This window comes from Benincasa hispida, chromosome 2 (genome assembly GCF_009727055.1).
Source record: "Benincasa hispida cultivar B227 chromosome 2, ASM972705v1, whole genome shotgun sequence".
Classification (NCBI taxonomy): domain Eukaryota; kingdom Viridiplantae; phylum Streptophyta; class Magnoliopsida; order Cucurbitales; family Cucurbitaceae; genus Benincasa; species Benincasa hispida.
In genome coordinates this window covers 41,806,948-41,832,982 of record NC_052350.1, presented here as the reverse complement: position 1 = coordinate 41,832,982, position 26,035 = coordinate 41,806,948, and the positions used below count along the sequence as shown (strand labels likewise).

Genomic DNA, 26,035 nt, shown 5'->3' with positions numbered 1-26,035 from the left:
TATGTGAACAGTCTCTTACCAGCCTCTTGAACCTCGCCCAAGCATCCCTAAGCGATTCGTCATTTTTTTGTTCAAAATTCGTTATTAATTTCCTTCTTTGAGCATTCTCGGTTGGTAGGAAATACTTCTTCATAAACTTTTCCACCACTTGTTCCCACAAAGTTATCTCCCCCGATTCGAGAGAATACGCCCATTTTCTCGCTTGATCGCATAAGGAAAATGGGAACAAAGTGAGTCAAACTTCCTCAGTGGAGATATTCGGGAACACAAAAGTGTTACAGATCTCTATGGAGCTCCGGAGGTGGGCGTGTGAGTCTTTGCCACTCCTCCCTCCAAACTGCCCAGCAGCCTGGATCATCTGCAGCATTACCGATTTCATTTCAAACCTCGATCCATCTAACGGCAGCCTCATGATTCCTAGAGAGAAATCGTAGAGGTTGGGTGACGCATAGTCCCGAATGGGTTTTTTGCGGTCATTCGCCAGAAGGATGGGGTTGGCCATTATATTGTTTGTCTTTGCGGCCCTTTCTTCCGGTTGTTCCACCATTTTTGGGGTTCTATCTTGTTGTTGGTGGTTGTCTTTTAATCGTCGTTGGAACGTCCTCTCAATTTCTGGATCGTAATTTTCCAGAATTTGAGAGCTGCAAAGAAATCAGAAAAATTTCCGTTAGCACACTGATTTACCGAAGTCCCCGGCAACGGCGCCAAAAAACTTAATGCGTTATTTTATAATGTGAAATTTTGGAATGAAATGCTGTGATGGAAATGCGTTGAGTAACAAGTTTTCTCAGTGGAATCCAAGTATAAATTCCACTGAGTTTCTTGGTAAGTCCAGGGACGAACTCAGGGACTAGGGAAAACAGTATGCGGTGATAATTTCTTAGAAGACTTTGCAGTAACCAAGAAATCAATAGTTGTTTTGGGTTGTGTTTGTGGTAATAAAATAAATGAATGCGGCAGAGTTACGAAAAGAGTTGATAATACGGAAGATGCAATGAGTATGCGGTGAACGGGTTGAGAAGGGGTTTAGCTAACACTTTCTAGGATGCGTTCATGTTATGCGATCATACAACACACATACAATAGCAAATCATCTCTCGACGCAGATGCTACGGCTTCTAGTACTAGAACTCATGCGATATATGTTATGAGTCTATAGGACCTACACATAAGCCTCTATTCTTATTTATGTGATGAAAAAATGACACCACACAAGTAAGGCGACCATATAATATCATAATCTATCTCTAGGGTTCATGCGATGCAAGTTGGCAAATAGAGCTTAGCTCTAAGTCTCTATCTCTTGCTTATGCAGATCTAATCTTGCTCTCTCGAGTCTAGATTCTAACCTAACTCTCTCAAGTCTTAGGTTCTTTCTTTAGACTCTCTCTCGAGTAGCTCTAAAGGGGTGTTGGGCACAGCATAAAACAAGATGATCACATGCGATGAAGATCCTAGGTCATGTTAGCTTAGTTCTTCTCAATCCATTCGATAAACTTAGCTACTCATGCGTGCTTTCAAGAGAGTGAAGAAATGTAGATAAAGATATTCCATTGTATAGATTTAGAGTTGAAATACAAAATAACAATGCAAGATGAGAATAAAGAGCCTGGTAGCAATCTCTTGCTTCCCAAGGCTTTTACATTGTCTTTTCTACTCTGTTCAAAAGATAGTCTCGCTCTCGCGAGAATCGGCCTGCTCTTTGCTTTTCCACGCCTCTGGGTTCTCTCTCGAGTTTTTCTGAGCGATTTTCTGGCGTCTCTTCCCTTTTCTCGCTCCGCTTTCTAAATAAAAAGGAAAACTATGAACAAGGCTATTCTATCTAAGGGAAATTCTCTCCTTGTCCAAACTCCTTTGCTGAAGGTTGCCTTCGGTATTTATAGAACTTCGAGGTGAAAGGCGGCTTCCCTCTTATGATTGCACAGATGGGATGACTTTAATTCTCTGACTGATGTGCCGAATATTTGTCACCAAAAAGCTGAGTGTACTTGTTATCGTTAGCAGCTTGACAACTTAATTCGGACTCGACTATCATCAGCTTTCTGTCCCATCGTGATTAATTATGCTTTTCACCCAGATGCGCTCACCAAATTGCGTGACTCTATGCGACAATCTTTCTTGAGCAGATGTTCGCGAGCACAAATCACCGCAAAGCGTTGCGGTAATGCTGCGCTCGACCGTTGCTTTCTTATGATCGCATTTTTCGTCTCGCGTCATCGCATATTCTGCACAAAAATACACAAGTTAACTATTTTTATGTGATGAAAGCATGTGACCGCAATGTTATGAACTTAATGCTTTTTGGACGCAATCTAACATATTTTATCAACGCAAACCTGCATTGTTTAATAACTTAGTACTGTAATAACGTGCATTTCTACCCGTTATCAACTGTGCAGTTAGGGCAAAGGCAAGAGGGCCAGACTTGATCTCACAAATGAGACGGTGCTAGACAGACCAAACTTGATCTTGCATATGAGGCAGAGCCAGGCGGACCAGACTTGATCTCACATATAAGGCGAAGCTAGGCAGACCAAACTTGATTTCACATATGAGCCGAAGCCATACCAACATTTTTGGAGAGGGAGAGAAACTGCACCAATATTTTGGAGAAGGAAGGAAGCTTCACCAATATTTTTAAGTGGGAGCAAAGCACCCAAACCTGACTTTGAAACGTAAGTGGTGAAGCCTCCAAACTTGAAGATGAACGAGCATCAACGAAGCCTCTGAACTTGAAGATGGAAAAGCATCAATGGAGCCTCTGAACTTAAGCTTGAAGTATCGACGAACCCTCCGCACTTAAGTTTGACGAAACATCAGCGAATCTTTGGCATATGAGCTTAAAGTATTGGTGAATCCTCCACACCATCGCCAAATCCTCTGCATTTGAGTTTGTCGAAGCATCGATGAATCTTCCGCCTTAACTTGATTTCGTGACTTTAAGCATGAAGATGACAATAAAAAGCCTTCATACTTGAAATGAAGATGCAACATCGATGAAGCCTCTATACTTGAAGATGGAGAAGCACTGACGAAGCTTTTGAACTTAAAGATGGAGAAGCACTGACGAAGCTTCTGGACTTGAAGATGGAAAAGAATCGACGAAGCCTCTGAACTTGAAGACGGAGGAGTATTGACGAAGCCTCTGAGATGGAGGAGCATCGACAAAGCCTCTTAAAGATGAAAAAGCATCAACGAAGCCTCTGAACTTGAGCTTGAAGTATCGGCAAACCCTCCACACTTGACGAAATCATCGGTGAATCTTCGACATGTGAGCTTAAAGTATTGGTGAATCCTTCACACCATCAGTGAATCCTCTACATTTGAGTTTGACGAAGCATCGGTGAATCTTCCGCATTAACTTGATTTCGCGACTTTAAGCATGAAGATGACAAGGTAAAGCCTCCAAACTTGAGCATGAAGATGCAACATTGACGAAACCTCTATGCTTGAAGATGGAGAAGCACTAAAGAAGCTTCTGAACTTGAAGATGAAGAAGACTGATAAAGCTTCTAAACTTGAAGATGGAGAAGCACTGACAAAGCTTCTGAACTTGAAGATGCAAAAGCATTGATGAAGCCTCTGAACTTGAAGATAGAGAAGTATCGACGAAGCCTCTGAACATGAAGATGGAGGAGCATCGATGAAGCCTCTTCAAGATGGAAGAACATCAATGAACCCTCTAAACTGGAAGACGAAGGGACATCGATAAAACCTTTGAACTTGAAGATAAAGAGGAATCAATGCAACTGTCGAACTTAGAGTTGTAGAAGCAATAGTGCAACCCTCGAACTTGGAGATGGAGAAGAAGCAATGCAGCGGTCTGATCTTTGAATTTGGAGATGAAGAAGTAGCAACACCAACGTCTTTATAGAGGAGGCGGAACTGCAACAACTTTTGGAGAAGAAGCGAAGCTGTAGGGAATAATATATATATATATATATATTTTAAGGGAAGCAGTGAAGTCGCATCAAACTTGAACTTCGAAGAGGAAGCAACGAAACATCTAAACTTGACTTCAACGAGGAAGTGGTGAAGCCTCCAAACTTGACTTCGAAGAAGAAGCAAAGTGCCATACCAAGTGTGTGCTTTTAATTTACTGTGTTAGCTCATTACGAGGGATGAACATATTCAATTTGGAGTGTCATTCTTTAATGGGAATGATCAACATCAATTTTGTAGTGTCATACTTACGTGGTTATGGTGCCCTTTCTGACATACTAAACTTAATTTCTTTAAGTTGCCCACGTACTTTTGAAGAAAGGGATCAAGTCATGACATAGTTCAGATTTTTTTGTTTGTTTGGACTGAACTTAATTTTTTTTTCAAGCTACCTACGTACCCTTTACAATGAATAGGGATCAAGTCATAATGTAGTTCAAAAAGAGATTTTTTGTTTTAGGTCGTTCAACTTTTAAGCTTATATAGGCCAGGAGTGACAAACAGTTTAGGCTCTTGCGATAAGAAACTTATTTTTTTTTTTTACATTCGTTAAGCATAAAACTTCTTGAGAAACTTGCCGTTGATTGGACCAACTCTCAATCTGTCTTGATAAAAAATCTTGTATGCTCCATTTTTATAGACTTCTTTGACGACGTATGGCACATCCCATTTAGGCGTGAACGTATTTTCCGTCTGTCTTGTCATGATAATAGGTCTTCTTACAACAAGCACGAGATCACAAACTTGAAAAGATCGAGGCTTTACATGCTTATCGAAAGGTTTAGACATTCGCACTTGGTGATGCTTCAATGCTTGTTGAGCTTCGAGTCATTTTTCGTTCAGTGCTTCCAATTCTTGGAAACGTAGCTTGACATTGTTTTCTGTAGTCAATTCTTCTTGTACCGCCATTCTTAGCGATGGAATTTCTCTTTCCAAAGGAAGGACAACCTTCACCCCATAAACAAAAGAGTACAGAGTGACTCTTGTAGAGGTACGATGAATGGTGCGATAAGCCCAAAACGCTTCATCAATCTTTTCTTACCAATCTTTTTTCGACTTAGAGATAATTTTCTTCAATAGGTTGCACAACTTTTTGTTGAATGCCTCTGCCAACGCATTTGTGGCGGAGTTATACATGGACGACTTATACTGCTTGAATTTGAATTTCTCACACAATCTGTCCATCAAGCTATTGAAGAACTGTCTCCCATTATCTGTCACGATTCGATGGGGGATACTGTACCAATAGATGATGTGAGTGCAGATAAAGTCACCACACTCTCTTTTCGCTAGCCTCAGCCTATCTTGAAAAGTAATAAGTGGTTGCGAGGATATAAGAATGCCCTGCTGATGACTTAAGTGTTATAGGGCCAACCAGATCGAGCCCCCGTACTTCAAAAGGCCAAAAGGCTATAGTCAGGTGCAGAGGCTCGAGTGGCTGATGAATGAAATTCGCATGATATTGACAAGCTTCGCACTTCTTTGCATATTCTATCGAATCCTGGATCAACCCTGGCCAGTAGTAACTAATCCTTTTCAACTGGAACTGTAGCTTTGGTTCAGATTGGTGTGCGCTGCATATGCTTGAATACGCTTCTTCCAAAGTCTTCGTCGACTCTTTTTTTCCAAGGCATCGCAGAAAGAGTCATTCAAGGGAACGGCGGTATAAAACCCCTTTGTAGTAAATGAAATGTGCAACCCTCCTTCGAATCTCGGTTTTATGGCGAGGGTCATTTAGAAGACTTCCATGCTCAAGGTAATCTACAATAAGTTGCCGCCAATCTTCTCGTCAGTTAAGTAGACTGATATCGCATTTATTTCTTCACATGGGTTTTGACAGTAGAACTATCTAAGAGAGGTACAACCCACCCCAAATTGAGAGGTACAACCCACCTTCGACAAAGCGATATACTAAGAGATACATCATCTAGAACTATCAAGGCAGTAGCCATGTTTGCCAAAGCATTCGCCTTCTTATTTTCCGTCCTCGGAACAGGCTCCAGTGTCACGCTTTTCCCATCAACTGTCGAGCATAAATGAAGTAAGGCTTCGAGTCATCATGCTTCACATCGTACTGGCGTAAGAGCTGATTGATTATCGACTTCGAGTCACCAAAAATCTCTATGTAAGATACCTCAATCTCTAAAGCCATTTGGAGGCCGATTATCAAGGCTTGGTATTCGGCGACGTTGTTCAAGCATAATTCAACCAGTGCGAAGCTATCAGGCAGCATGTGCATTTCCAGTGAAATGAGGATGATGCCTACCCCCGCACCAGTTCTTCGGGCCGCCCCATCGAAGAACATGACCCAAGGCCCCGTGAGTTTTGTGAAGAGAACTTCATCGTCAGGCAAGTCTTCACTTAACTTCCAATCTAATGGAACCAGGTGATCTGCCAAGAAGTCAGCCAATGCTTGCCCTTTAATCGCCTTTTGTGGCACGTAAACGATGTCGTATTACTGAAGTATGATTGCTCATTTGTCCAAACACCCTGAGATGATTGGTCTAGATAGAACGTACTTGATGGGGTCGGCTTTCGCAATTGAATGGACTGTGAAGGCTTGCATGTAGTGTCTCAACTTATCTATAGCGAAGAAGTGTGTAAGGCACGTTTTCTCAATAGGAGAATAGTTGATCTCAGCCCCATTTAAGGTCTTACTTAGGTAGTTGAGAGCACACTCTTTTCCCTTCTATCCTTCTTGTGCCAACAATGCCCCCAATGACCTTTTCTGCGCTGCGATGTACAATATCAATGGCTTGCACGCTACTGGGGCTCCTAAGACAGAAGGACTGAGCAAGTACCTCTTTATGCTATCAAAGGCATTTTGACAAGCCTCATCCCATTCAAAAATTTCTCCTTTTCCTTACCAGTCTTTGAAAGGGCTGACATCGCCTCGCCAGGTTGGAAATAAACCTTCGGATGTAGGCTAGACGTCCTTGCAAACTTATTAACTCGTGTAGATTCCTTGACCTTGGCATCTTCTGGATAGCACAATCTTGGATTGATCTAACTCTATCCTCAATGTCTTACAATGAAGCCCAGAAACTTCTCAAAGGTCACGTCGAATGCGCATTTAAGAAAGTTCATCTTTAACTGGTGCTTTCGCAGGCGATCGAACACAGTTCTCAGATCTTTCAAATGGTCTTGACTACAAGGTCATCCACACAGCATTCCACGTGTTTGTGTAACATATCGTTAAATATCTTCTGCATGGCACGTTGATAAGTGGCACCGGCATTCATCGGCATTCTTCAATCCGAAGGGCATCACCTTGTAGCAATATATACCTTTTGGGGTTCGAAATGCCGTCATTTCCTCATTCACGAGGGCCATTCGTGTCTGGTTATACCCAGGCGATCCGTTCATAAAGGACAAGGCGTTGTCACATCGACCATGATCTCTATGATGGGTAATGAAAAATTGTCTTTCGGGCATGCGCTGTTTAGATCTCGAAAGTCCACACAGACATGAAGTTGCCGTTCTTTTTTCTAACCGTGACAATGTTGGCTATCCACGTTGGGTATTGGACTTCGCAACTGAAACCTGCTTCAATCAGCTTGTTGACTTCAGCCTTAATCTGGGGGATAAGTTTCGGCCGAAGGCGTCGTTGAGCTTGCTTAACGAGTTGACACCCTTGTTTGATTTCGAGATGGTGGACCGCTACCTTCGAATCCAGTCTTGGCATCTCTTTGTATTACTAAGCGAAAACATCCCTATATTCGACAAGAAAACTCACGTATTCACCTTCTTCCTTTTCCGAGAGGGATGTACTGATGAAAGTCGAACATGACTCCTCTGTTATTCCTAGATTCACCTCTTTGAGCTCGTCCACCGTTGATTGACCACCGTCCTTTAGACCTTGTGGAGCGTCTTCCACTTCCTCTTCGGTCATACCTTCTTAAGATTCTTCGGTAATGGTGATGTGGTGGCACGAAGTTTCGCCTTTCTTCTGCTCTAAATTTCCATTTTGAGGATTGGTGAAGACAATGTCACGCCTCTTTAATTTGAGCGAGCCCTCACTTGTGTTTAAACTAACGAAGGTCTTTCTTTTCATGCGCGAGGGGACGGTACTACGGATTTCTCCATCACTTATTGCCTCTCCTGATGGTTTCTTGTTCGATGGCCTTTTAACATCTTTAAGGTCGAAGCGTCGCCAAGTTGATGGCTGGGGTATCAACCCCCTCTTTCTTATAGTCGTATCAGGGGCGTCACCGCAGGCTTTTCCTTTCCTCTTTATCTCACTAGAGACATGTTCGTCAAGGAGATATTTAACCCTTTTGTGCTTCAGGTGATAAAAAATGGGAGTGCGGGGTTTTCCTTCGCTTTCCTTTGGAACTGCACCTAGTCTCTCCAAGGCTAAAGGTTGTGCCACCACCGGCGGCTAAGAGATGATTTCCTTATTTCTTTCATTCGGCAGAGTCAACCTTCNTCTTTCATTCGGCAGAGTCAACCTTCGAAAGACTGAGCGTCGAGTACCTCCCAAAATTTTATGCGGACTTCCTCTTTCCGTTTCCATTATGCTTAATCTCTCGAAGACCAAGGCGCGTGCGGAAGATGACCTAATACGATCAAAGGCTGAGGCTCTTTTATCTTTGCCCTTTTTTCCCCTGCATCGTTGACTTCTTCTTCAGTGATATGATTGTTGTTGGCCACTTTTCCTTTCACCTTTCTGGTTATGTGGACTGGCTCTAATGATTCATATTCGAGTCCCATCCTAGACATAGGTATAGCGTGTCCCTCTTGCAAAAGAATCTTTTGGGTCGACGAGAGCTTGGCTTGCTCATAAATCTTCAAGCTCTTGAACTCAGTGTGATTTGTGAAGTCATAACCTGCCTTCGCCAATAGCTTGTAAGCTTTAGGATCGAATCTGTCTTTAGTTTGCTTCTTGGGCAGATTTAACTTCGTCACTTCCGCCTTCAGTTTATGGGCTTTCTGCTTCGTTATTGGCGTGAGAGGTATGATGAAACTCTCCTTTAGAATTTCTATGTCACCGACCTCCAAACCTATTGAGCATTTTGTAAAAGGTGACTCACCATTCTTCCATCTCGACAAAGGGACATAGCACAGAATCAGAGGCTTTGAGGCTTTTTCATCCCTTACCATGAGTGTCTCTCTAACACTGTTGGGATGTACCATTCTCTTTTAGGCTGGAGGTTTGTACCTTGCTACTCGTTCCTTTCTTCATGTCTACTGGAGACCTTGATCGAGATCCACCTCTTTCTTTGCTGATGAGGTCTCTGTGGGCATTGCACCAGAATTCTCGGTCTTTAGGTAAAACTTCGCATCTGCGAAGTGAGATTCAGCCTTAGAAAAATGGATTAGAGTCTTCTTCCACTTTCGTAATCACATCCTGATAGAACTTGAAACACTGATGTAGTGTTGACGTAATCACACCATTCCCGTGAATCCAACGGCGCCCCAGTACATTCTATAGGTGGTTTTTGAGTCTATGATGTGAAATAACACATCAGCCTTCAGGTCGCCGATGAGGAACTCTAAGCGTATCATTCCTATCGCCCTTTGGTTGCCTTGATTGAACCTTTGAAACACCAACTTACTGTTCGATAACTCTTCCATGCAGATGCCTAACTATTTCATAATTTCTTTAGGCATTATATTGATAGCGGATCCATTATCGATGATAATCCGACCAACTCTTTGTTCTCGAAGACGTATAAAGGCCTATTGTGCAACTTGGATCCTAGCAGCAGATCTTCGTCTGAGAAGTCTATGGATGTACAATACCTGACGTACGCACGTGCAATGGAGGCCGATGTACCAGACGTGGTGGAGCCCAACAACGCTTCAATGAGGGTCATCTTAACTTCTTGCGGGAGTGAGAGCAGGTCATTTATGCTCAATGACGATAAGCCTTTCGATTCTCCAACAATTGTTTAAGTATATCCGCAACGTCGGAGTCAAGGAATGAGTAGACTTTTTCCTGCTGCTTCTTCAGAATTAGGCGATATCTTTCGCCTCCTTCATCTTTCTTCTCCATCTTCTTATCTTTCCCTTTTGAGAAAAACTTCAATGGGATCGTATTAACGACCATTGTTTCATTCGTGGCGCCTTTCACAATCTTCTCAACGCCTTTTACTTCCTTCTTGTCTTTCTTTGGTTTGGGATCAGTAAGTCCTTCGTTCCCCTGTTGACGATACCTAGCTCCATGTTGTGGGCGCGAGTCGCCAATTCTTCAAAGGTACGGGACTTTATTCCCTGTATGATATAGAGGAGTTCTCAGTGCATACCCAACGTGCACATTTTCACAACAGATAATTTGTTGAGTTGGTCTTTGCAGTTCAGACTCAGAGCCCTCAATCGGTTGATGTAGTCAATGACCAACTCCTCTTTTCGTTGCTTAGCGTTTGTCATCCATCATGCTGACAATGCGCTTAGTGTTGTATAAGCGATTCAAGAATTCCCTTTCAAGCTGCTCTCAACTGTCGATCACCTCAGGTTCTAAGTCTGTGTACCAGTAAAAAGTGTTTCCTTTGAGGGTTTTGACGAACTGCTTGACTAGCAGATCTCCCCTTCTTCCTGCATTCTCACATGTTTCTACGAAGTGGGTGATGTGTTGCTTTGGGTTGCCCTTTCCGTCGAACTGCTGGAACTTTGGGGGTTGATACTCGCATGCATTCTTAAGTTATCGATCTTCTGGGTGTATGGCTTGGAATACATGAAGGAAGTCTGAGCCTGGCCTCCATACTGATCCCTTATGGAGGTCATGATCATGTCATGCAGCTGTTAGACCAACAGAGAGGCCACCGAAGCTTGCTGTTGCAACATGGTCTTCTCTTTGTCAGTTGATTTGACCGTAGATGCTTGGCTTGATTCAACAGCCTCTCGAGACTACGTCTGTTCTCTCAGGGCAGCAATCTCATGGTCTGCTCTTCGATGGCTTTCATCAGAAAGCTGATCTTCCTTTCCATTTATGCCATGGCCACTTTAGCCATTCCATCTGCCATCATGACGGAAATCATATCTGGCTGCGAATCCTTTTTCGGCTTGTTGGAGGCGGAAGTGGAGTTGTCAAATAGGGAGTTCTCCTTGATGACAACCCTGCCTTGTGAGGACACCATCGGGAGCTTTGCTCTTGCTTCTACGTAACTTCCCTTGAGCGACTCTGGGTGACAGGTCCCATTCAAGAGTTATTTGTGGTGGAAGCTCTGGATGTCTTCTTCTTTGTTGCCATTTGTCTTGTTTGGATGCTGAGAAAGAGATGAAAGGTAGAAATATCCCACTGGGCATGAATATTTTTTCACCGAGGTTTTCGAAGAAACGTATTTCGTAGAGTTGAACTTGAGTTGGTGTTGATCTGATGCGATGTGGTTCGATCTCTAGTACTTGATCCTCTGATTCTCTCTCGGTTGAGTGGATGTGCTTGACTTGAAGAAGAAAGGCACCGAATGGTCTTGAAGTAGAAGTCTTGGAAGAGTCTTTGTGTCTTCAAGGGTCTTCTGTCTTCTAGGAGTGCAACTTCAGGAGTCTTGGGAGTCTTCTGCTTGTTGATGAATTCTCTTTGGGCTCTCTGAATATAGAATTGCTGACCCCATAGAATGAGAAGAGCTCCTCCATTTATAGGGCTCTCTAATGGGCTTCATGGGTTTGGGCCTAGTTTTTGGGCCCAATTAGTTGGACTCGGGCCTGACCTTTGGGCCCTATTAATTGGACTTGGAACCTATTAATTAGGTTTGGGCCTATTTTGGCATTTTAGGCCCAAATTAAGCTCATATTTGGGCATTACTAGACCAACGGCCAAATTATAACGTCAAATTGGGTGAAATTAATTTTACTCAACCTGATGCTTGTGACGAAAACACGTGACGTCATCAGAATTCATCTTCAATTTCAATTTGGGACACATGTCAACTCTTAATTGGTCCCAAATTTGATGATTTTGGCATTCTATAGTTAATTTAATAAATGATGTGGTGATCCGTGATTGGTCCGAAATTTCTTCTCCAACAATGTATACAAGTAAATGCTCATATTTCTTAAAAACAACTGCCCTCCTAACTTTGCTCAGTACTAACATAATCTCCATATTTTATTATTATTTTAGATTTTGTTTAACCACTTTCCGAATTAATATCACCTTAATTTAATATCTATATTTTTCTACCAAATTATATTTTAAATATCTATGTATTATTAACTTTTATTTTATCCATATATTTTATTCAAATCTTTGAATGGTTTTTCATTACTATATACGTATTCCATTTTATTCAAACCTTCTAATTGTGTTTCATAATTTTTGTTTATATACATTCTTAATAAATCAATTTTATATTTCTCATATTCTTAATAAATTAGTTTTATATACTGCTTTTTCTATTATTTTAACAATTTGGAAAAAAGAAATATCACTTCGTAAAAAAATGACCATAACTTTGTTACTCACCCAAAGTGTTCACGGATTTAGGTTTTGTTGGGGTTTCTTTAGCAAGCTACTATTTTTGCTATGACTTTACAATGGATTAGACTCTTCTTTGATAGTCGATACGAAGAGAATTCTCATTACCATGATTTTTGAAATTTTGAGGTGCATATTCTATCAAATTCATCGTTCCAATAATTTGCGGAATATATACAAGGTAAAAATTTTCCCTCTGCTGAGTTAACTATATTTCAATTGACAATGTACCATATTGGTTCTACCAATTTGAATATTGTTGAAGAAACTACCCTCCTAATTTTGCTCATGTAGTTAATATAATCTCCATATTTTATTATTATTTTAGATTTTGTTTAACCCCTTTTCGAATTAATTCACCTTAATTAAATATCTCGATTTGTATTTTAAATATCTATATATTATTAAATTTTATTTTATCCATATATTTTATTCAAATCTTTGAATGGTTTTTCGTTACTTTATACATACTTAATTTAATTCAAATCTTCCAACTGTTTTTCATCATTTTCATACATTCTTAATAAATTAGCTGTACATTCTCATATTCTTAATAAATTAGTTTTATATACTGTTTTTGCTGTTATTTTAACGATTTGAAAAAAAGAAATATCACTTCGTAAAAAAATTGGCCATATCTGTTGTTACTCACACAAAGTGATCTTTGATTTAGGTTTTGTTGTAGTTTCTTTAACAAACTACTATTTTTGCTATGCCTTTACAACGTATTAGACTCTTCTTTGATGGTTGATGGGATGAGAATTCTCACTATCATGATTTTTGAAATTTTGAGGTGCATATTCCATCAAATTCATGGTTCCAACAATTTTTGGAATATATCCAAGATAAACTTTTTCCCTCTAGTGAGTTCACTATATCTCATTTGACAATATATCAGAATGGTTCTGCCAATTTGAATCTTATTAGAATTGTTTAAGATAAAGATATTTTATCGTTGATGTCAGTTTTATCATAGTCCTCCAAATTGATTTATGTCTAGTGGTTGACCATGTCTCATCTATTGCCCCGAACACCAGAAATACATTGTATTTGAATAATGAATTAGCAGACATTGACTATTCTTCCCAACCTCATGAAAGCAACACTGGAATCATTGATTTCCAAGATTTCGATTCCTTTCAATCATGTATTCCCACTAGAGTAGGTTTACTTTTTAGGAGAAAGTCTGTATTGAAGAAAGCAGTTTATTTTTGTACATGTAGATTAGATACTTTGTTAGAATACATTGTTTAGTGTGTGATGGTTGTCTAGGTAGAGTGTATTTATTGTTTTCAAATGGTTTTGAAACTTTCACACCTTTAGAATTCCATGTGGGGTAGTTTTGACACTTGTTAATCATTATTTCTAATTTTGTAAACCGTTTTGCTATTTTTACAATTTTTGTTATTTATCCAAATGAAACTTAAATTTTGCTATTTATCTAGTAAGCCTAAAATACTATTATATTATATTATGTTTGTGTCTAATGACTAGTTGAGTTTAAATCAGTACCATTCAATTTTCTTTTACCAACATCCAATGGTCCAAATTGAAATTGGTTTTCACCTACCTTCCTCTCTTTTGAACTCTTCATCTTCTCCAAGATTTAAAAAATAATTACACATTTTTTACAATCCTCAAAGCGACTATTGTTATTCTCTCCAAGTTTCAACTTTCTTCTTCTCATTTTATTCATTAGATATATTGTATTGTGAGGATTTATTTGTTGAGTGCTTAAACTTGTAAATCTACTCTATTTAGAGAGTTTGACAAGTGTGAACTTTAATTTTTACAAACTGTTGTAAAGGTTGGCTTTTGATCTCAGAAAGAGTTGTTGTAACGGTCTGATCCTCAACCGTAGAAAAGATCAAGTTTGTTCTTGCACTTGGAAAAAGAACATTGTAGCGGTTTGACTCTAAGACGTGGAAAGAGTCAAAGACTTCTAGTGAAATACCCAAGAAGAGCTTGAGAAGTAGATGTAGGCTAGTTGAGCCGAACAACTATAAAATTATCGGCGTCAATTTCTCTATTCCTCTCATTTTTTATCTTGCAATTAATTTATTAATATATTTTATTTGCATTAAATTAATTGTTATAATTAGAAGAAACTCTTAAATTCTTAGTCGAATTATCCAAACAAAAACTAATTTTTGAAATCTTACTCTTTTTTTCTTTTCAAAATTTTGGCTTAGTTTTTGAAAATATTTGTAGAAAGTGAATAAAAAAAATTAAAAAGTGAAAGTAATGTTTATAAACTTAACTTCAAGAAATCATATGGTTACAAAAGCGATTATTAGATATTTACAATTCCTGTTTAGGCTGATAATAAATAATGCCTCTTTTAGTTATGAACAACCACTTTAAGACTAAGTTAAATGATGAACGAGAAGATGCTTTTTGTGCTTTCAGTTAGTTTGGATGACACTATTGAAATGTGTTAGCTAAGAAAGTCCAATTAGAGTGTTAGAGCACAATCAAATTAAAGTCTTACATTAACTACATAAGGGGAAGATTCATGGTATATAAAGGAGGACATACTCTTGCACTTAGTCATGTTGATGTGCCTCGATGACATAATAATTGTGATATGTGATTGAACTAACGGGACAAAAAATGGGCTATGGTGAAGAGGAATGGAGCTGGTTAAAAGTTATTGGTGATCCTTCATTCAAGGGAAGGATTATTAGAGTACGACTGACAAGTCTCAGATATGGGATTTATTTGACTCTAAAACTTAAGGTATTGATTTGTTTTTTTTGTACATATTTCTAGCTTAATTAATTGGTGAGTGTTGTTAAAATTGGAACTAAATGTTGTGAACATGCTAAAATAATATTTATATTTGATTTTGGGACATTTTTCCTTATATTTTTCTAGTTTTTATGTAGAGGGACGCAGAGGTAGAATTGCCATTTTAATGCAATTGTAATTCTGCTAAGTTGGGTAGATTTTTCAATTTGACAAAAACCTCGATTTTCAATCGTTGTGGAAAAAATTTCTCAAACGATTTTAACCTTATTGAAGGTCGATTTGATTGTCCAAGTAATGCTTCTTTTTGTAGTTGGACAACCTCCTCAATTTGGATCGCAAAATGCATATAAGTTAATAGGGCTATTTTCCTTTTAGATAAGATATATTGTGTTATTATACTCTTTAGGTCGTAAAGTATATGTTTCCCAACTTGAAGGTGTTGGTAGATTTTACTAAGGGAAATTATAACAAATAACCCACTTAGTCAAAATATTTACTAATATAATACTAAAATTAATTGTATATATGACACATACTCATCGGCATCGGCTGGTTTTAAAATTTTCATATATTTCCAAGTTTTCCCTCGTGCTCTTTCTTCTTTTTTCCTTTTTTTCCTTTTCTTTCTCCCTTGCATGTCTGATTCCACCACTACCACTGACCATCTCTTCTCCCTCTCTTCCATCGTCGCCACACACAGTCGTTGCCTCGTATCCTCTCTATATTTCTCCTCTTTCACCTTGGCCTTGTCTGAACCACCACCGGATCCTACCTCAACCAGATTGTCATTCTCGACCATTCTGCCCGAATGAAAATGGCGAACGGAAGCGACCCAGATGCTGAAATGGCGGACGAAAGCAACCCGGCTGACAGAATCCCACCAGTGCTTGCGAATGAGGCTGACCCAGATGTTGCAACGGTGAGTGGCGAAAACCCAGTTGCCGGAATTTCGCTGGCATCAGGAGGCTACAAGGAATACAGCCTCATGAGGCGACTTCTTTGGAATGAAAAAAATCCTAACTTGAAAGGTATCACCGATAGCAGCTATTAGTGATAGAAATTAATAGCACATTCCTCAAATTGAAATCTATTACTGATAGCACATTTTATAAATTAAAAGCTACCATGGATAGTAATTATCAGTGATATTCATTGACGAAAGCATCACTGTAGAAGCTATCATTGATAGCTTTCATTTTGAGAAAATCGGGAATATGCGCGCAAAATGGTGGTTGGGCATGGACTTTTTAGTTTTTACCATTTTTTGTTCTATATATGCAATTAATTTGTCCTTGTAACACATATTTTATTATTTTAGGCTTGAATACTATTTATGCAACTAGCCGTTTTATTAACGACATGTACAATGCAAAGTCATGTCAAAGTTAGGTATATTTACGATCCTATGATGCTCTTATAGTTTGATGGGTCATCTTTGGTGACTTTAACAATTATGTTGACAATGTTGAGGGTTGTGAGCTATGAAGCACATACACTTCATGTGAGGCAAAGAATCCGTATCAGACACGTATCGGATATCGATACATCCAGATACTTCCCAGATACATATCTAACATGCGACTTGATGTATCTATTTCTATGCATACTTTTTTTTAAAAGAAAAAAATGAGCAACTCATCTAATCTTTACCAATCTAAAACTAGGCAACCTACTTAAAAAACTCACTACTCGAGTCCAAAACTAAAAGGAAAAAAAATAAATAATGGACCAAACCTTAGATTAGAATCATCTAATCTCCATCTTCATATTTGAGTCCCCACAAAGTCTACCAAAATATGAACCATTTGGATATTTTCAACAATTCAATGAAGATGTTCTTCGTTTATTTTCATATTTCTCCCTCTAATCTTCTTCTTCTTTGCAATATGAGTCATTTTTTTTATTATATTTTATTAACTATTGTACTTCAACATCTTAGATATTGCTTTTTTTGTATTGTATTTTAGTATTTGTATTCTATTTTGTGCTATTGTTATTAACTTGTACACTAAATTTATCTATATCTTAGATTTTTTTAAAGAAAAAGGAAATGTATCTTCAACATATCAGTATCCTCATTTTTTAGAAGTATATATACTAAAAAAATATATAAAGAAATGACGCATCCTTAGACATATCCGTATCTTAGTTTTTTAGAAATTGACGAATCACCGTATCCGATCATATCTGTATCGTGTAGTCATATCTGTGTCTGTGCTTCATAAGTCATGAGGTAATGGACCAAGCATTAAGCATACCATCCTTTTGACGTACTTTCCTAATATATTTTGCTTGAGTTAGATGTAGTTCTTGGTTGGTGGTTGAATCTCTAATGAAATGATGTCTAATGTCTATTTGTTTTGTTCTAGTATGCTGCATAGGATTTTTAGAGATATTTATTGCGTTCGTCACAGTACAATGTCATAGCATTAGGGGTCTTCAAAAAACCCGATAACCTGACCAACCCGGACTACCCAACTAAAACCATAAGGGTTGGGTTGGGTTAAAAACTTTTAAAAATTTAAATTCTGGGTCAGGTCTCGGGTTACTAACATTTAGGGTCTTTGGTTGACTACCCGAATATATATATATAATATATATATATATATTAAAAAAATTATGCAGAAAACCCTCGCTTCGGTGAGATGAGACGTTGGCAGATTCCGACTTGGACGCTCTATATATATATTAGAAAAAACAAAGTAGAAAACCCTCGGCCTCGCGGAGTTTGAGTTTCTTTGCTTTTTGTTATATATATATATATATATATATATATTATATAACAAAAAGCAAAGAAACTCAAACTCTCAATCTCAGTAGCTCGCCTTCGCTAAACGGCCTGAACCCTCCCTCACAAAGCAACATAAACGTCGATCTGGTCTCCGCCTTAGTCCCCTGGTCGATCTGGCCCATGCCTTACGATTCCGGTCCGGTCTCCCCTCAGTCCCCTCGCTTTCGATACTAACTCATGCTTCTGGTACATTAAAAAAAAAAAAGAACCGGTGACCCAACCCGACCCAACCTGAAAATTTTGGGTTGGGTTGACCCTTAAAAAATGAATCGATAGGGTTCATTATTAGCCAACCTGAATTTTTTGGGTTGGTCCACAAAATTCCTTCAACCCGGCCTAACCCGGCCCATGTACACCCTTGCATAACATCCTGATGGATTTAAGCATTTGTTTCATCCACAATAGTTGAATATAAAAACTACCAGTCGCAACATATTCAGTTTCAATAGTGGATAAGGAAACACAATTGTGTTTCTTACTGAACCATGAAACAAGATTTGTAACATCCCAAATTTTTCAGGTAATTTGCATTAAATTAGTTTTAAATATTTGGACGTTATTTTGATAAATTGGGGCTAAAAAATTAATTTTGGAGGCAAGATAATTAATTTAAAATATATTTATAAAGAATTAGAATTTTAATTCAATTTAAGGAAAAAAAGAATTAATTTATATTGTGGAAAGTGTGTTTTTAAATTGATTAAATATTTGGAAGGATGTAATTTATCTCAACTATTGGATTGTATGTTCTCTTTAATTTTAGTTTGGAGCCAAAATTAAGTTAATTAGAGAAGTTAATTGGTTTGAGATTAATTTGATAAGATATTTGGAATTTCTAGATTATTTTGAAAAAGATTTGAAAATTAAAAAAAAAAATAGAATTTTGGAAATTAAAAAGGTTTGGAAATTTAAGAAGGAAAGGGAAAATTGTGGTTCTGAATTTTATCCTCTTTAATTTTGGAGTTTGGATCCAAATTAAAGAAAATAATTCATTTAAATTTAGTTGGCAAGAGAAATTTGGATTTAATTTAAATTAATTTGATGATGGATTTTTTAATTAATTAAAATATGAATTTCCTAATTAGAGAAAAAGTCTTATTCAAAAAGGAAATCTAATCTATCTACTACTTTAATTATTGATTTTTCTAAAAAATAGATTTCTTAATTAGATAAAGAGTCTGCCGGTCACCGCCACTAAAGACCGACGGCTGAACTCTTCTTAATATATTACACTTCAAATGAGTTAGTTTTGGGATCTCGTGACTAAAGAGTTTAGTCAGTTATTCACGTACCGTTGAATCTTCGAGCTAATTATTGGACAATTATCTCTTTTTCTCTAATAACCAATTGAGTGTGAGGTTATTGGTGGTTTCATGGTAACCGTGAGATAAAAGGAAAAATGTTTTCTTAATTAGATTTACTAAGCGACAGCTTGGAGTTAGCTAAACGATCGTGGAGTGTTAGTACACGATAGACACTCAGCTAAACGATGAGCTGAACGATCGCATAGCTTTTGTTAGATGATCACATAACTTTTCCTAAACGATTGGACATCGACCTATAGGATTGGGCATCTACCTATACGATAGGTTGTTCCATCTTCCACTTGCTCAATTGTTTACACGATTGTGTTTCCTCCGATTTTCTGCCTCTAACCAAGTCCATACAGAGCCCACCTTCTGGATGCTCACATTGAGAATACCAAGGTAACCTTCTTGGTGGTCTTATACTCAACTTGACACTGTCGAGGTTCTGTGAGGTCGTTCGCGGTGTTCGGGGTGTTCTTGACCTTGGCGATCGCTTAATTCGAGTGTTTGGTGTTCGTGCAGTGTAGCGGTCATGTTGCATTCGTGTGTTGCTATGTTGCTGTGATCAAGTGTTGGTGATCAAGGAGCTTGAAGATGAGTCTGCAAAGGTCTGTTGATTCTTCCCTTGATCTATAGTAAAGCATGCTGTAATTCTATTTTATGCATAACTGTTCGTTTTCGTTTGTGATTGTAATTGTAAAGTTCATATACGATTGAAATTTGGAAAGATCCTTCCACTGCTCATGGAAATCCTCGTGTTCGATTTCCTTCACATAATTTGTGACTATTAAGACTGGAACTTTTTGGATTAGTTATAAATGTTGGAAATTGGATTTTAAGTCCTAAATTATGGTTTATGTGTAGATTTGAATCTTTGAGCGAAGTTTGGAATAAATTTGGAGTAAGAATTTGAGACATTAATTCAAGTTGTTGTTGGAGGTTGATTGGATTAATTTTGAAATTTCAACACGAGATAAGTAATCTTACTACTAGAACCGCCTTTGTGTCAGGTGATAAGATTAAGGATAATTTTGATGGTTCTAAGATTGTATGAATCATGATATTTGATTAGAGAGGAAATATGAATATATGATTGTCCTGTTTGGTGTATATGATAAGAATGAGCATAATCTTATTTTATAAGATATTTTACAAGAATGTATGAGAATGATCTAGATATTATTTGACATGTATGAGGATGAATGAACTTTATGTTATGATTTATGCATGTTATTTATGACCGTGATAGTTATCCTTTACCCATAGTTAGATACCCACCAAAGGTTTGTGTTTCCTTCGGGATTCATTAAAGTCGGTGATCTCCTTTAGGATTTAACCAAAAGTTTATGTTTACTTCGGGATTCACAAGAGGTGGTGAACTCCTCCGCAATTTCACCAGAGGTTTGCATTTCCTTCGAGATTCACGAGAGGTTAGTGATCTCTTTCGGGATTTCACCAGAGGTTGTGATTTCCTTCGGGACTTCATGAGAGGTTAGTGATCTCCTACAAGATTTTACTAGAGGTTTGTGGGTATATCTCACCTACGGTAGGGCGGGTTCAATTATCTAGTAGATAGCTATCCCATGGAAAGTAGAGGTTTATGCATGTCCCATCAGAGTGTCATCTAAAGGATATAGATACTTAGCCTAACCCCAGTAGTGGAGTTACTTATTAAGTATTTTATATTCATCCTTTTTTATATTATGTTTGTCAGGTAAGTATAAGGACGTACTGGAAAATGATAAAAGGAATGCATGATCGTGCCATTGGGACCAGAGAGATACTTGCGCTCATGTTTTCATGTTTTACTGTTTTAAAATCTAGTCTTGATGTTTGAACTTAAAGTACCATTGTTGAAATTTTTATTTATAAAACTTCATGAAATTTATTTTGAACTTATATTTCAGGGTGACCCTGATAAAAGATTTTTAGTTATTTAGATTTTACAAAAGTTATTTATTTAATGAAATTCGTTTGATTTAGTTAAAATTTGTGAGAGAGTCGTTTTAAGATTTTTGCTTGCATATAGTAACGACCTAGTATAAGTCCTAGAAATTTAGATCCTTACAAGATTGTTCCCTAAAAAGAAACACCCACCTAAAATGTTTTTTCTATCCTCTGAGCTACAAGCCCAATCTACATCACAATAACCAACTAAAGAACTATTAGTATCAAATGTGTATAACAGACCATATTCAATAGTATTATTGATGTACTTAATAATTCTTATAGTACTCATTAGATGACTAGTCTTTGGACAATCTTGATATCTTACACAAACACCCATAACAAAGGTAATATCAGGTTTACTGGTCGTGAGATACCATAAACTCCCAATAATAATTTGATACAAACTTTCATCCACTTTTGTTCCTTCAAAGTCTTGAGATATCTTGACATGAGTAGGAGCAGGAGTGCTCATATTGACTTGTTCTAGGCCAAACTTCTATACAGTATTCTTGGCATACTTCCTTTAAGAAATAAACATTTCATCCTTTACCTGTTTAACCTGGAATTCCAAGAAGTATGTTAGCTCTTCGACCATGCTCATTTTGAATTTAATTTTCATTTGTTCTATGAGATGATCCACCAATTCAAGGGACATTCCTCCAAACATTATGTCATCAACATGTACTTGAGCAATAATAAAATTTCCTTTAGACTTCTTTACAAATGAGGTCTTATCAATTTCCCCTCTTACATAATCATTCTTAAGAAGAAATTTGGTCAATCTATCATACCAAGCAAGAGGGGCTTGCTTCAACCTTTTGAAGCTTATACGCATGTTAAGGACAAGTTGTGGATCAACAAAGCCTTTACGTTGCTCTACAAAGACTTCTTCATTCAAGTAGCCATTCAAAAAGGCACTATTAGCATCCATATAATACAACTTGAATCTAATAAACAAAAGACACTCAATAATAGTCTTATTGCTTCTAGTCTAGCCATCGGTGCAAAGGTCTTGTAAAAGTTCAACACCTTCAATTAATGAATAGCCTTGAACCACAAGTCTGGCCTTGTTTCTGGTAACGATTTCATCTGCATAAAATTTATTTTTAAAAACTCATTTTGTTTGAATCACATTTACTAATTCAAAATGAGGATCTAACGACTACATTTGATTTCTTTTAAGTTGAGCTAGTTCTTCTTGCATAATATTTGTCATTTAAGGCTTCTTTAATATTCCTTGATTTAATTGGATAAGTAAATCAAATATTACTAATCATCTGAAAATAGTCAACCCTGTTTTTCTTTCTAGTTCATACTCTTGGAGGTATTGACTCCCCAACAGAAGCGTGTGTTTGTGTTCTTTGATTTCTCTAAAAAAATAAAAGTACAAAAGACTAGAAGAAAAGGTTAAGCACCATACTTTTGCCGATCCACAATTGCATCAAAATCTTCTCCTTGAATCAATAGTCTTCTCTTTGAAGTTTTCATTTTCCACAAGATCTTCCTGACTATGACTCTGGCAAGAATCCGACTTGTGGGAACTATTCTTGAAAGATGAAAGGGGATGGGGAAGGAGAATTTTTAGAGAACTTTTCTAAAGAACTTGGTAGAATTTTCTTGGAGAGAATCTCTACAGAATGGGTGTAGAGATTGAGTTCTAGTGTTGTCTAATGAAGGCTTCTTAGGGCCCTATTTATAGGACTCTCTATGGTTACTCCTAACCCTATTAGGATAACACTTCTACAGACAATTTAAATTAATTGTCTATTAATATCCAATATTAAAAGATAATTACATATTTAATATCTCATATTAAAATGTTTTAAATATTTAATTCATACATAAATTTGTTCTCTACAGTATCCCTTTAATTTGAATCTTATTAATTTTCAAATAAATTAATTTTCTCATTATCTATTTAATTTGAATCTTATTCAAATTAAATAATTGCTTTATTTGAATCTCATTCAAATAAATTAATTCTCCATATTATAAAGTTATGATTTGGAATCTTGTTCAAATAAACTTTATAATTAAATTTGTATTTAATTGTATCTGATACAATTAATATTTTTCGTACTTGTTGGAGGTTGATTCTGATACAATTAATATTTTTCGTACTTGTTGGAGGTTGATTCTGACAAGGATTTTGGTAAGTATTATGGTCTTTGTTGATGATCTTTGGGCACCCACAAATGAGTAGTTTAAGTAATTATTTTGTGTGTGTATTTGGATGGTTTAGAAACGCTGACCGTGGGGAGTAAAGTTTGTTTTTGGCGGATTAGCTAGTGGGTCACATTGGTGTTGGAGATTTGAATCTAACCACACTTGAGGTAAGAATATTTGGAATTGCATATAATTAATTTGGTGATATTTAGATAATTTGATGGAATTATACTTCTAAAATAATTTTCCAAATGAATTTGGGATTTATGGTTAAAGTTATAATTGTTGCCTTATGTCATAGGATCTAACTTGAAGCTTGGAAAAAGCTAGAGGAAGATTACTTTACGTGGCTTAATCACAATATTTGGATCAAATTCAAGGTAAGTCTCTTACTATTGGTTTTCCTTTGAACTAATCGTCACAACCAAATAATGATGTTAAGATTGTTGGGGTTGGTATCCTAAATTTTGTAGGGTCTTGTAGTTTGTAATTGTATTGTATACATATTTTATTTGTTTAATAAAATATGAGATGTTTTACTTGAAATTTAGTAGCATTAAACCCACAAACCAATAAACTAATGTTCAAAGTTATCTTTTGTAGCTTAAACATGTATGTAGAGACATACAGGCGGTTCATGTTTAAGTTGTAACCTAAATAGTCTGTAGTAGATGGATAAGGCTGGATACCTTATCCTGGTGACACTACGAGTATGGCCCGTTTTGTAGATGTTACAATTGTTGTAAAGTGCTATAAATGATATGATCCTGATCATTCGTGTGGAGACATGTGAGCGGAGATATTCTATACAAAGAAGTTTAATTTGTATAAAATCGGATCACGAAATGACTAAATTTCGTTCATAATAGAGACTTACATTTCACCAGGATAACCATAGGTGACATGACCTAAATCCTGAGTGAGTTATGAACTCCTGCTTATGAAGGTGGTCCCTTGATTTGTATGGGTGAGAGTGACTAGATTGCCGACTCAACAAGCCTACCATTTTGGGGATTCGTCTGATTGGGGAGCTAGGAACATAGCTACACAAGACGAAATTCATTCCTTCCCCAAAGTCGGAGTAAGTAGGTAAATTGCTCCTTTAAGAGTTGATTTTGGGACTTGAACAATGTGGCACCACACCCACACCCTCTCCTAGCCCGAGAGGGGTTTGATCATAGTTGGACTATGATTTATTGTACATTAGAGAGATCAATGGTACTTAAGAAGTTAAATGTAACTATAAGGCAAGGGAGAGGAATTCTTCTTCATCCTGGTGTGGTTTCACAAAAAGATTACAGATCCACATAAACGTTCTGAGAAAATCTGAATCTCATCACTTCCTCTCATCTCTCTCAAAATCCCTCTCTTCCAAAATAGCCAGAGTCTACAAAACTCCTGAATTCTCACCTAGAGAATACTGAGGCAATCAAGTGGTAGTGTCCATTTTGGGGTTTCGAGTTCGTGATTTTTGGAGAAGAGGATACATGAAGAAGATCGTTTTTCGAGGGTTAGCTCTATCACCCTAATTCTCTCATTTCCTTTTTGTTTGCATGCTGTAAATTTATGATTATGCATAACATTTGTATTCTATGATTTTGGATTTTGGAAAATAAATTTTGGATTGATCTCCATACTTCCGCTCAAGGACCTTCAAAGGTTCGTTCAAAGACAGTGTAAATATATATAATTTTATGGAATGTTTTTGTTTTGCTTCTATGATGTATTGTCTGTGGGCGTTCTGGTATTTTTTTTCATGGAATATGTTTATGTGAACATGAAACAGGATATTCGATTTATAATCTTCTCATTAAATATGATGATTATGTTAATAGGATTGTGGTGATACTATGAGGTTTAATGGTGGACTATTGCATGCTAATATTAATGATAATTGTTCGCCTTCTTATCAGTCAGTGTACTTTTTATGATTGTTATGTGTTCTTTTGGGTACACACTTATGACTGTTATGTGTTCCTTCGAGTTCACACCTATAACTGATATGTGTTCCTTCGGGTTCATACTTATGACTGATATGTGTTCTTTCGGGATCACGCTTATGACTTATTTATGATCCTTTGAGATCACCACAATTGATATGCTATAGGACATACACTGATGTCTAGATAGGAAGGTTAACAAGTTTACCTAAAGGTCGTAGTAGTGGGTCATTTACTGAGTATTTTATACTCATCATTTCTTATTTTATGTTTTTCAGGTCAAGCGGGACCTATGATCGTGTCCTATGGAACAAGAAAATTGCTTCCGCTCAGTGTATGTTTTCAAGTTATTTGAATGTTTTGATTTAGAACTGATATTATGCTGAAAACTTTATTGGTCTGATTGTTATTTTTTTCCTTAACTGTTTTATGGGGCCATAAACAAAGGTTTTATCTTTTTGTTGATTTATTTAATTTTATAATTTGTTTTGGAAATTGTCATTGTTTTAATAATTTTTTCCTCAATTGTCAAAGTCTTTGGGTTTTAAATGTGCATTTATGAATAACGACCTTATGAATAAATTGTTTATTTAATTAATATTATAAATTATTTTCGAAAGGTCGGGTCATTACACCTTGCATCAAGATCTCCTATGATATTACTCGAGGGATGATCTTTCTGTATTTAACACAATGATTGCTTTGATTTGTTATCATCTTCTTCAGTATTAGAGCACTCACTTTCACCACCATTAGTAGGATTGATGTTAGT

The 26,035-nt window shown here is 37.1% G+C and overlaps 1 protein-coding gene across 1 annotated transcript; it reads right to left on the bottom strand.

The window, feature by feature from the left end:
* Positions 1-5,947: 5,947 nt before the first annotated feature.
* On the bottom strand, positions 5,948-7,834 carry LOC120072102. Its single transcript, XM_039024514.1, has 2 exons — positions 7,679-7,834; positions 5,948-6,370 (listed from the first exon to the last, which is right to left on the bottom strand). The coding sequence occupies exons 1-2, from the start codon at positions 7,832-7,834 to the stop codon at positions 5,948-5,950; spliced, it is 579 nt and encodes a 192-aa protein (XP_038880442.1).
* Between the last annotated feature and the right edge of the window lie 18,201 nt (positions 7,835-26,035).

Bases quoted from the DNA above. Each gene is read 5' to 3' on its own strand.
- LOC120072102 (XM_039024514.1), bottom strand. From the start codon at position 7,834: ATGACCGAAGAGGAAGTGGAAGACGCTCCACAAGGTCTAAAGGACGGT. The intron at 6,371-7,678 runs GTGAGTTTTCTT...GTGCCACAAAAG, and splicing joins AAAAGGAAGAAGGTGAATAC to GCGATTAAAGGGCAAGCATT.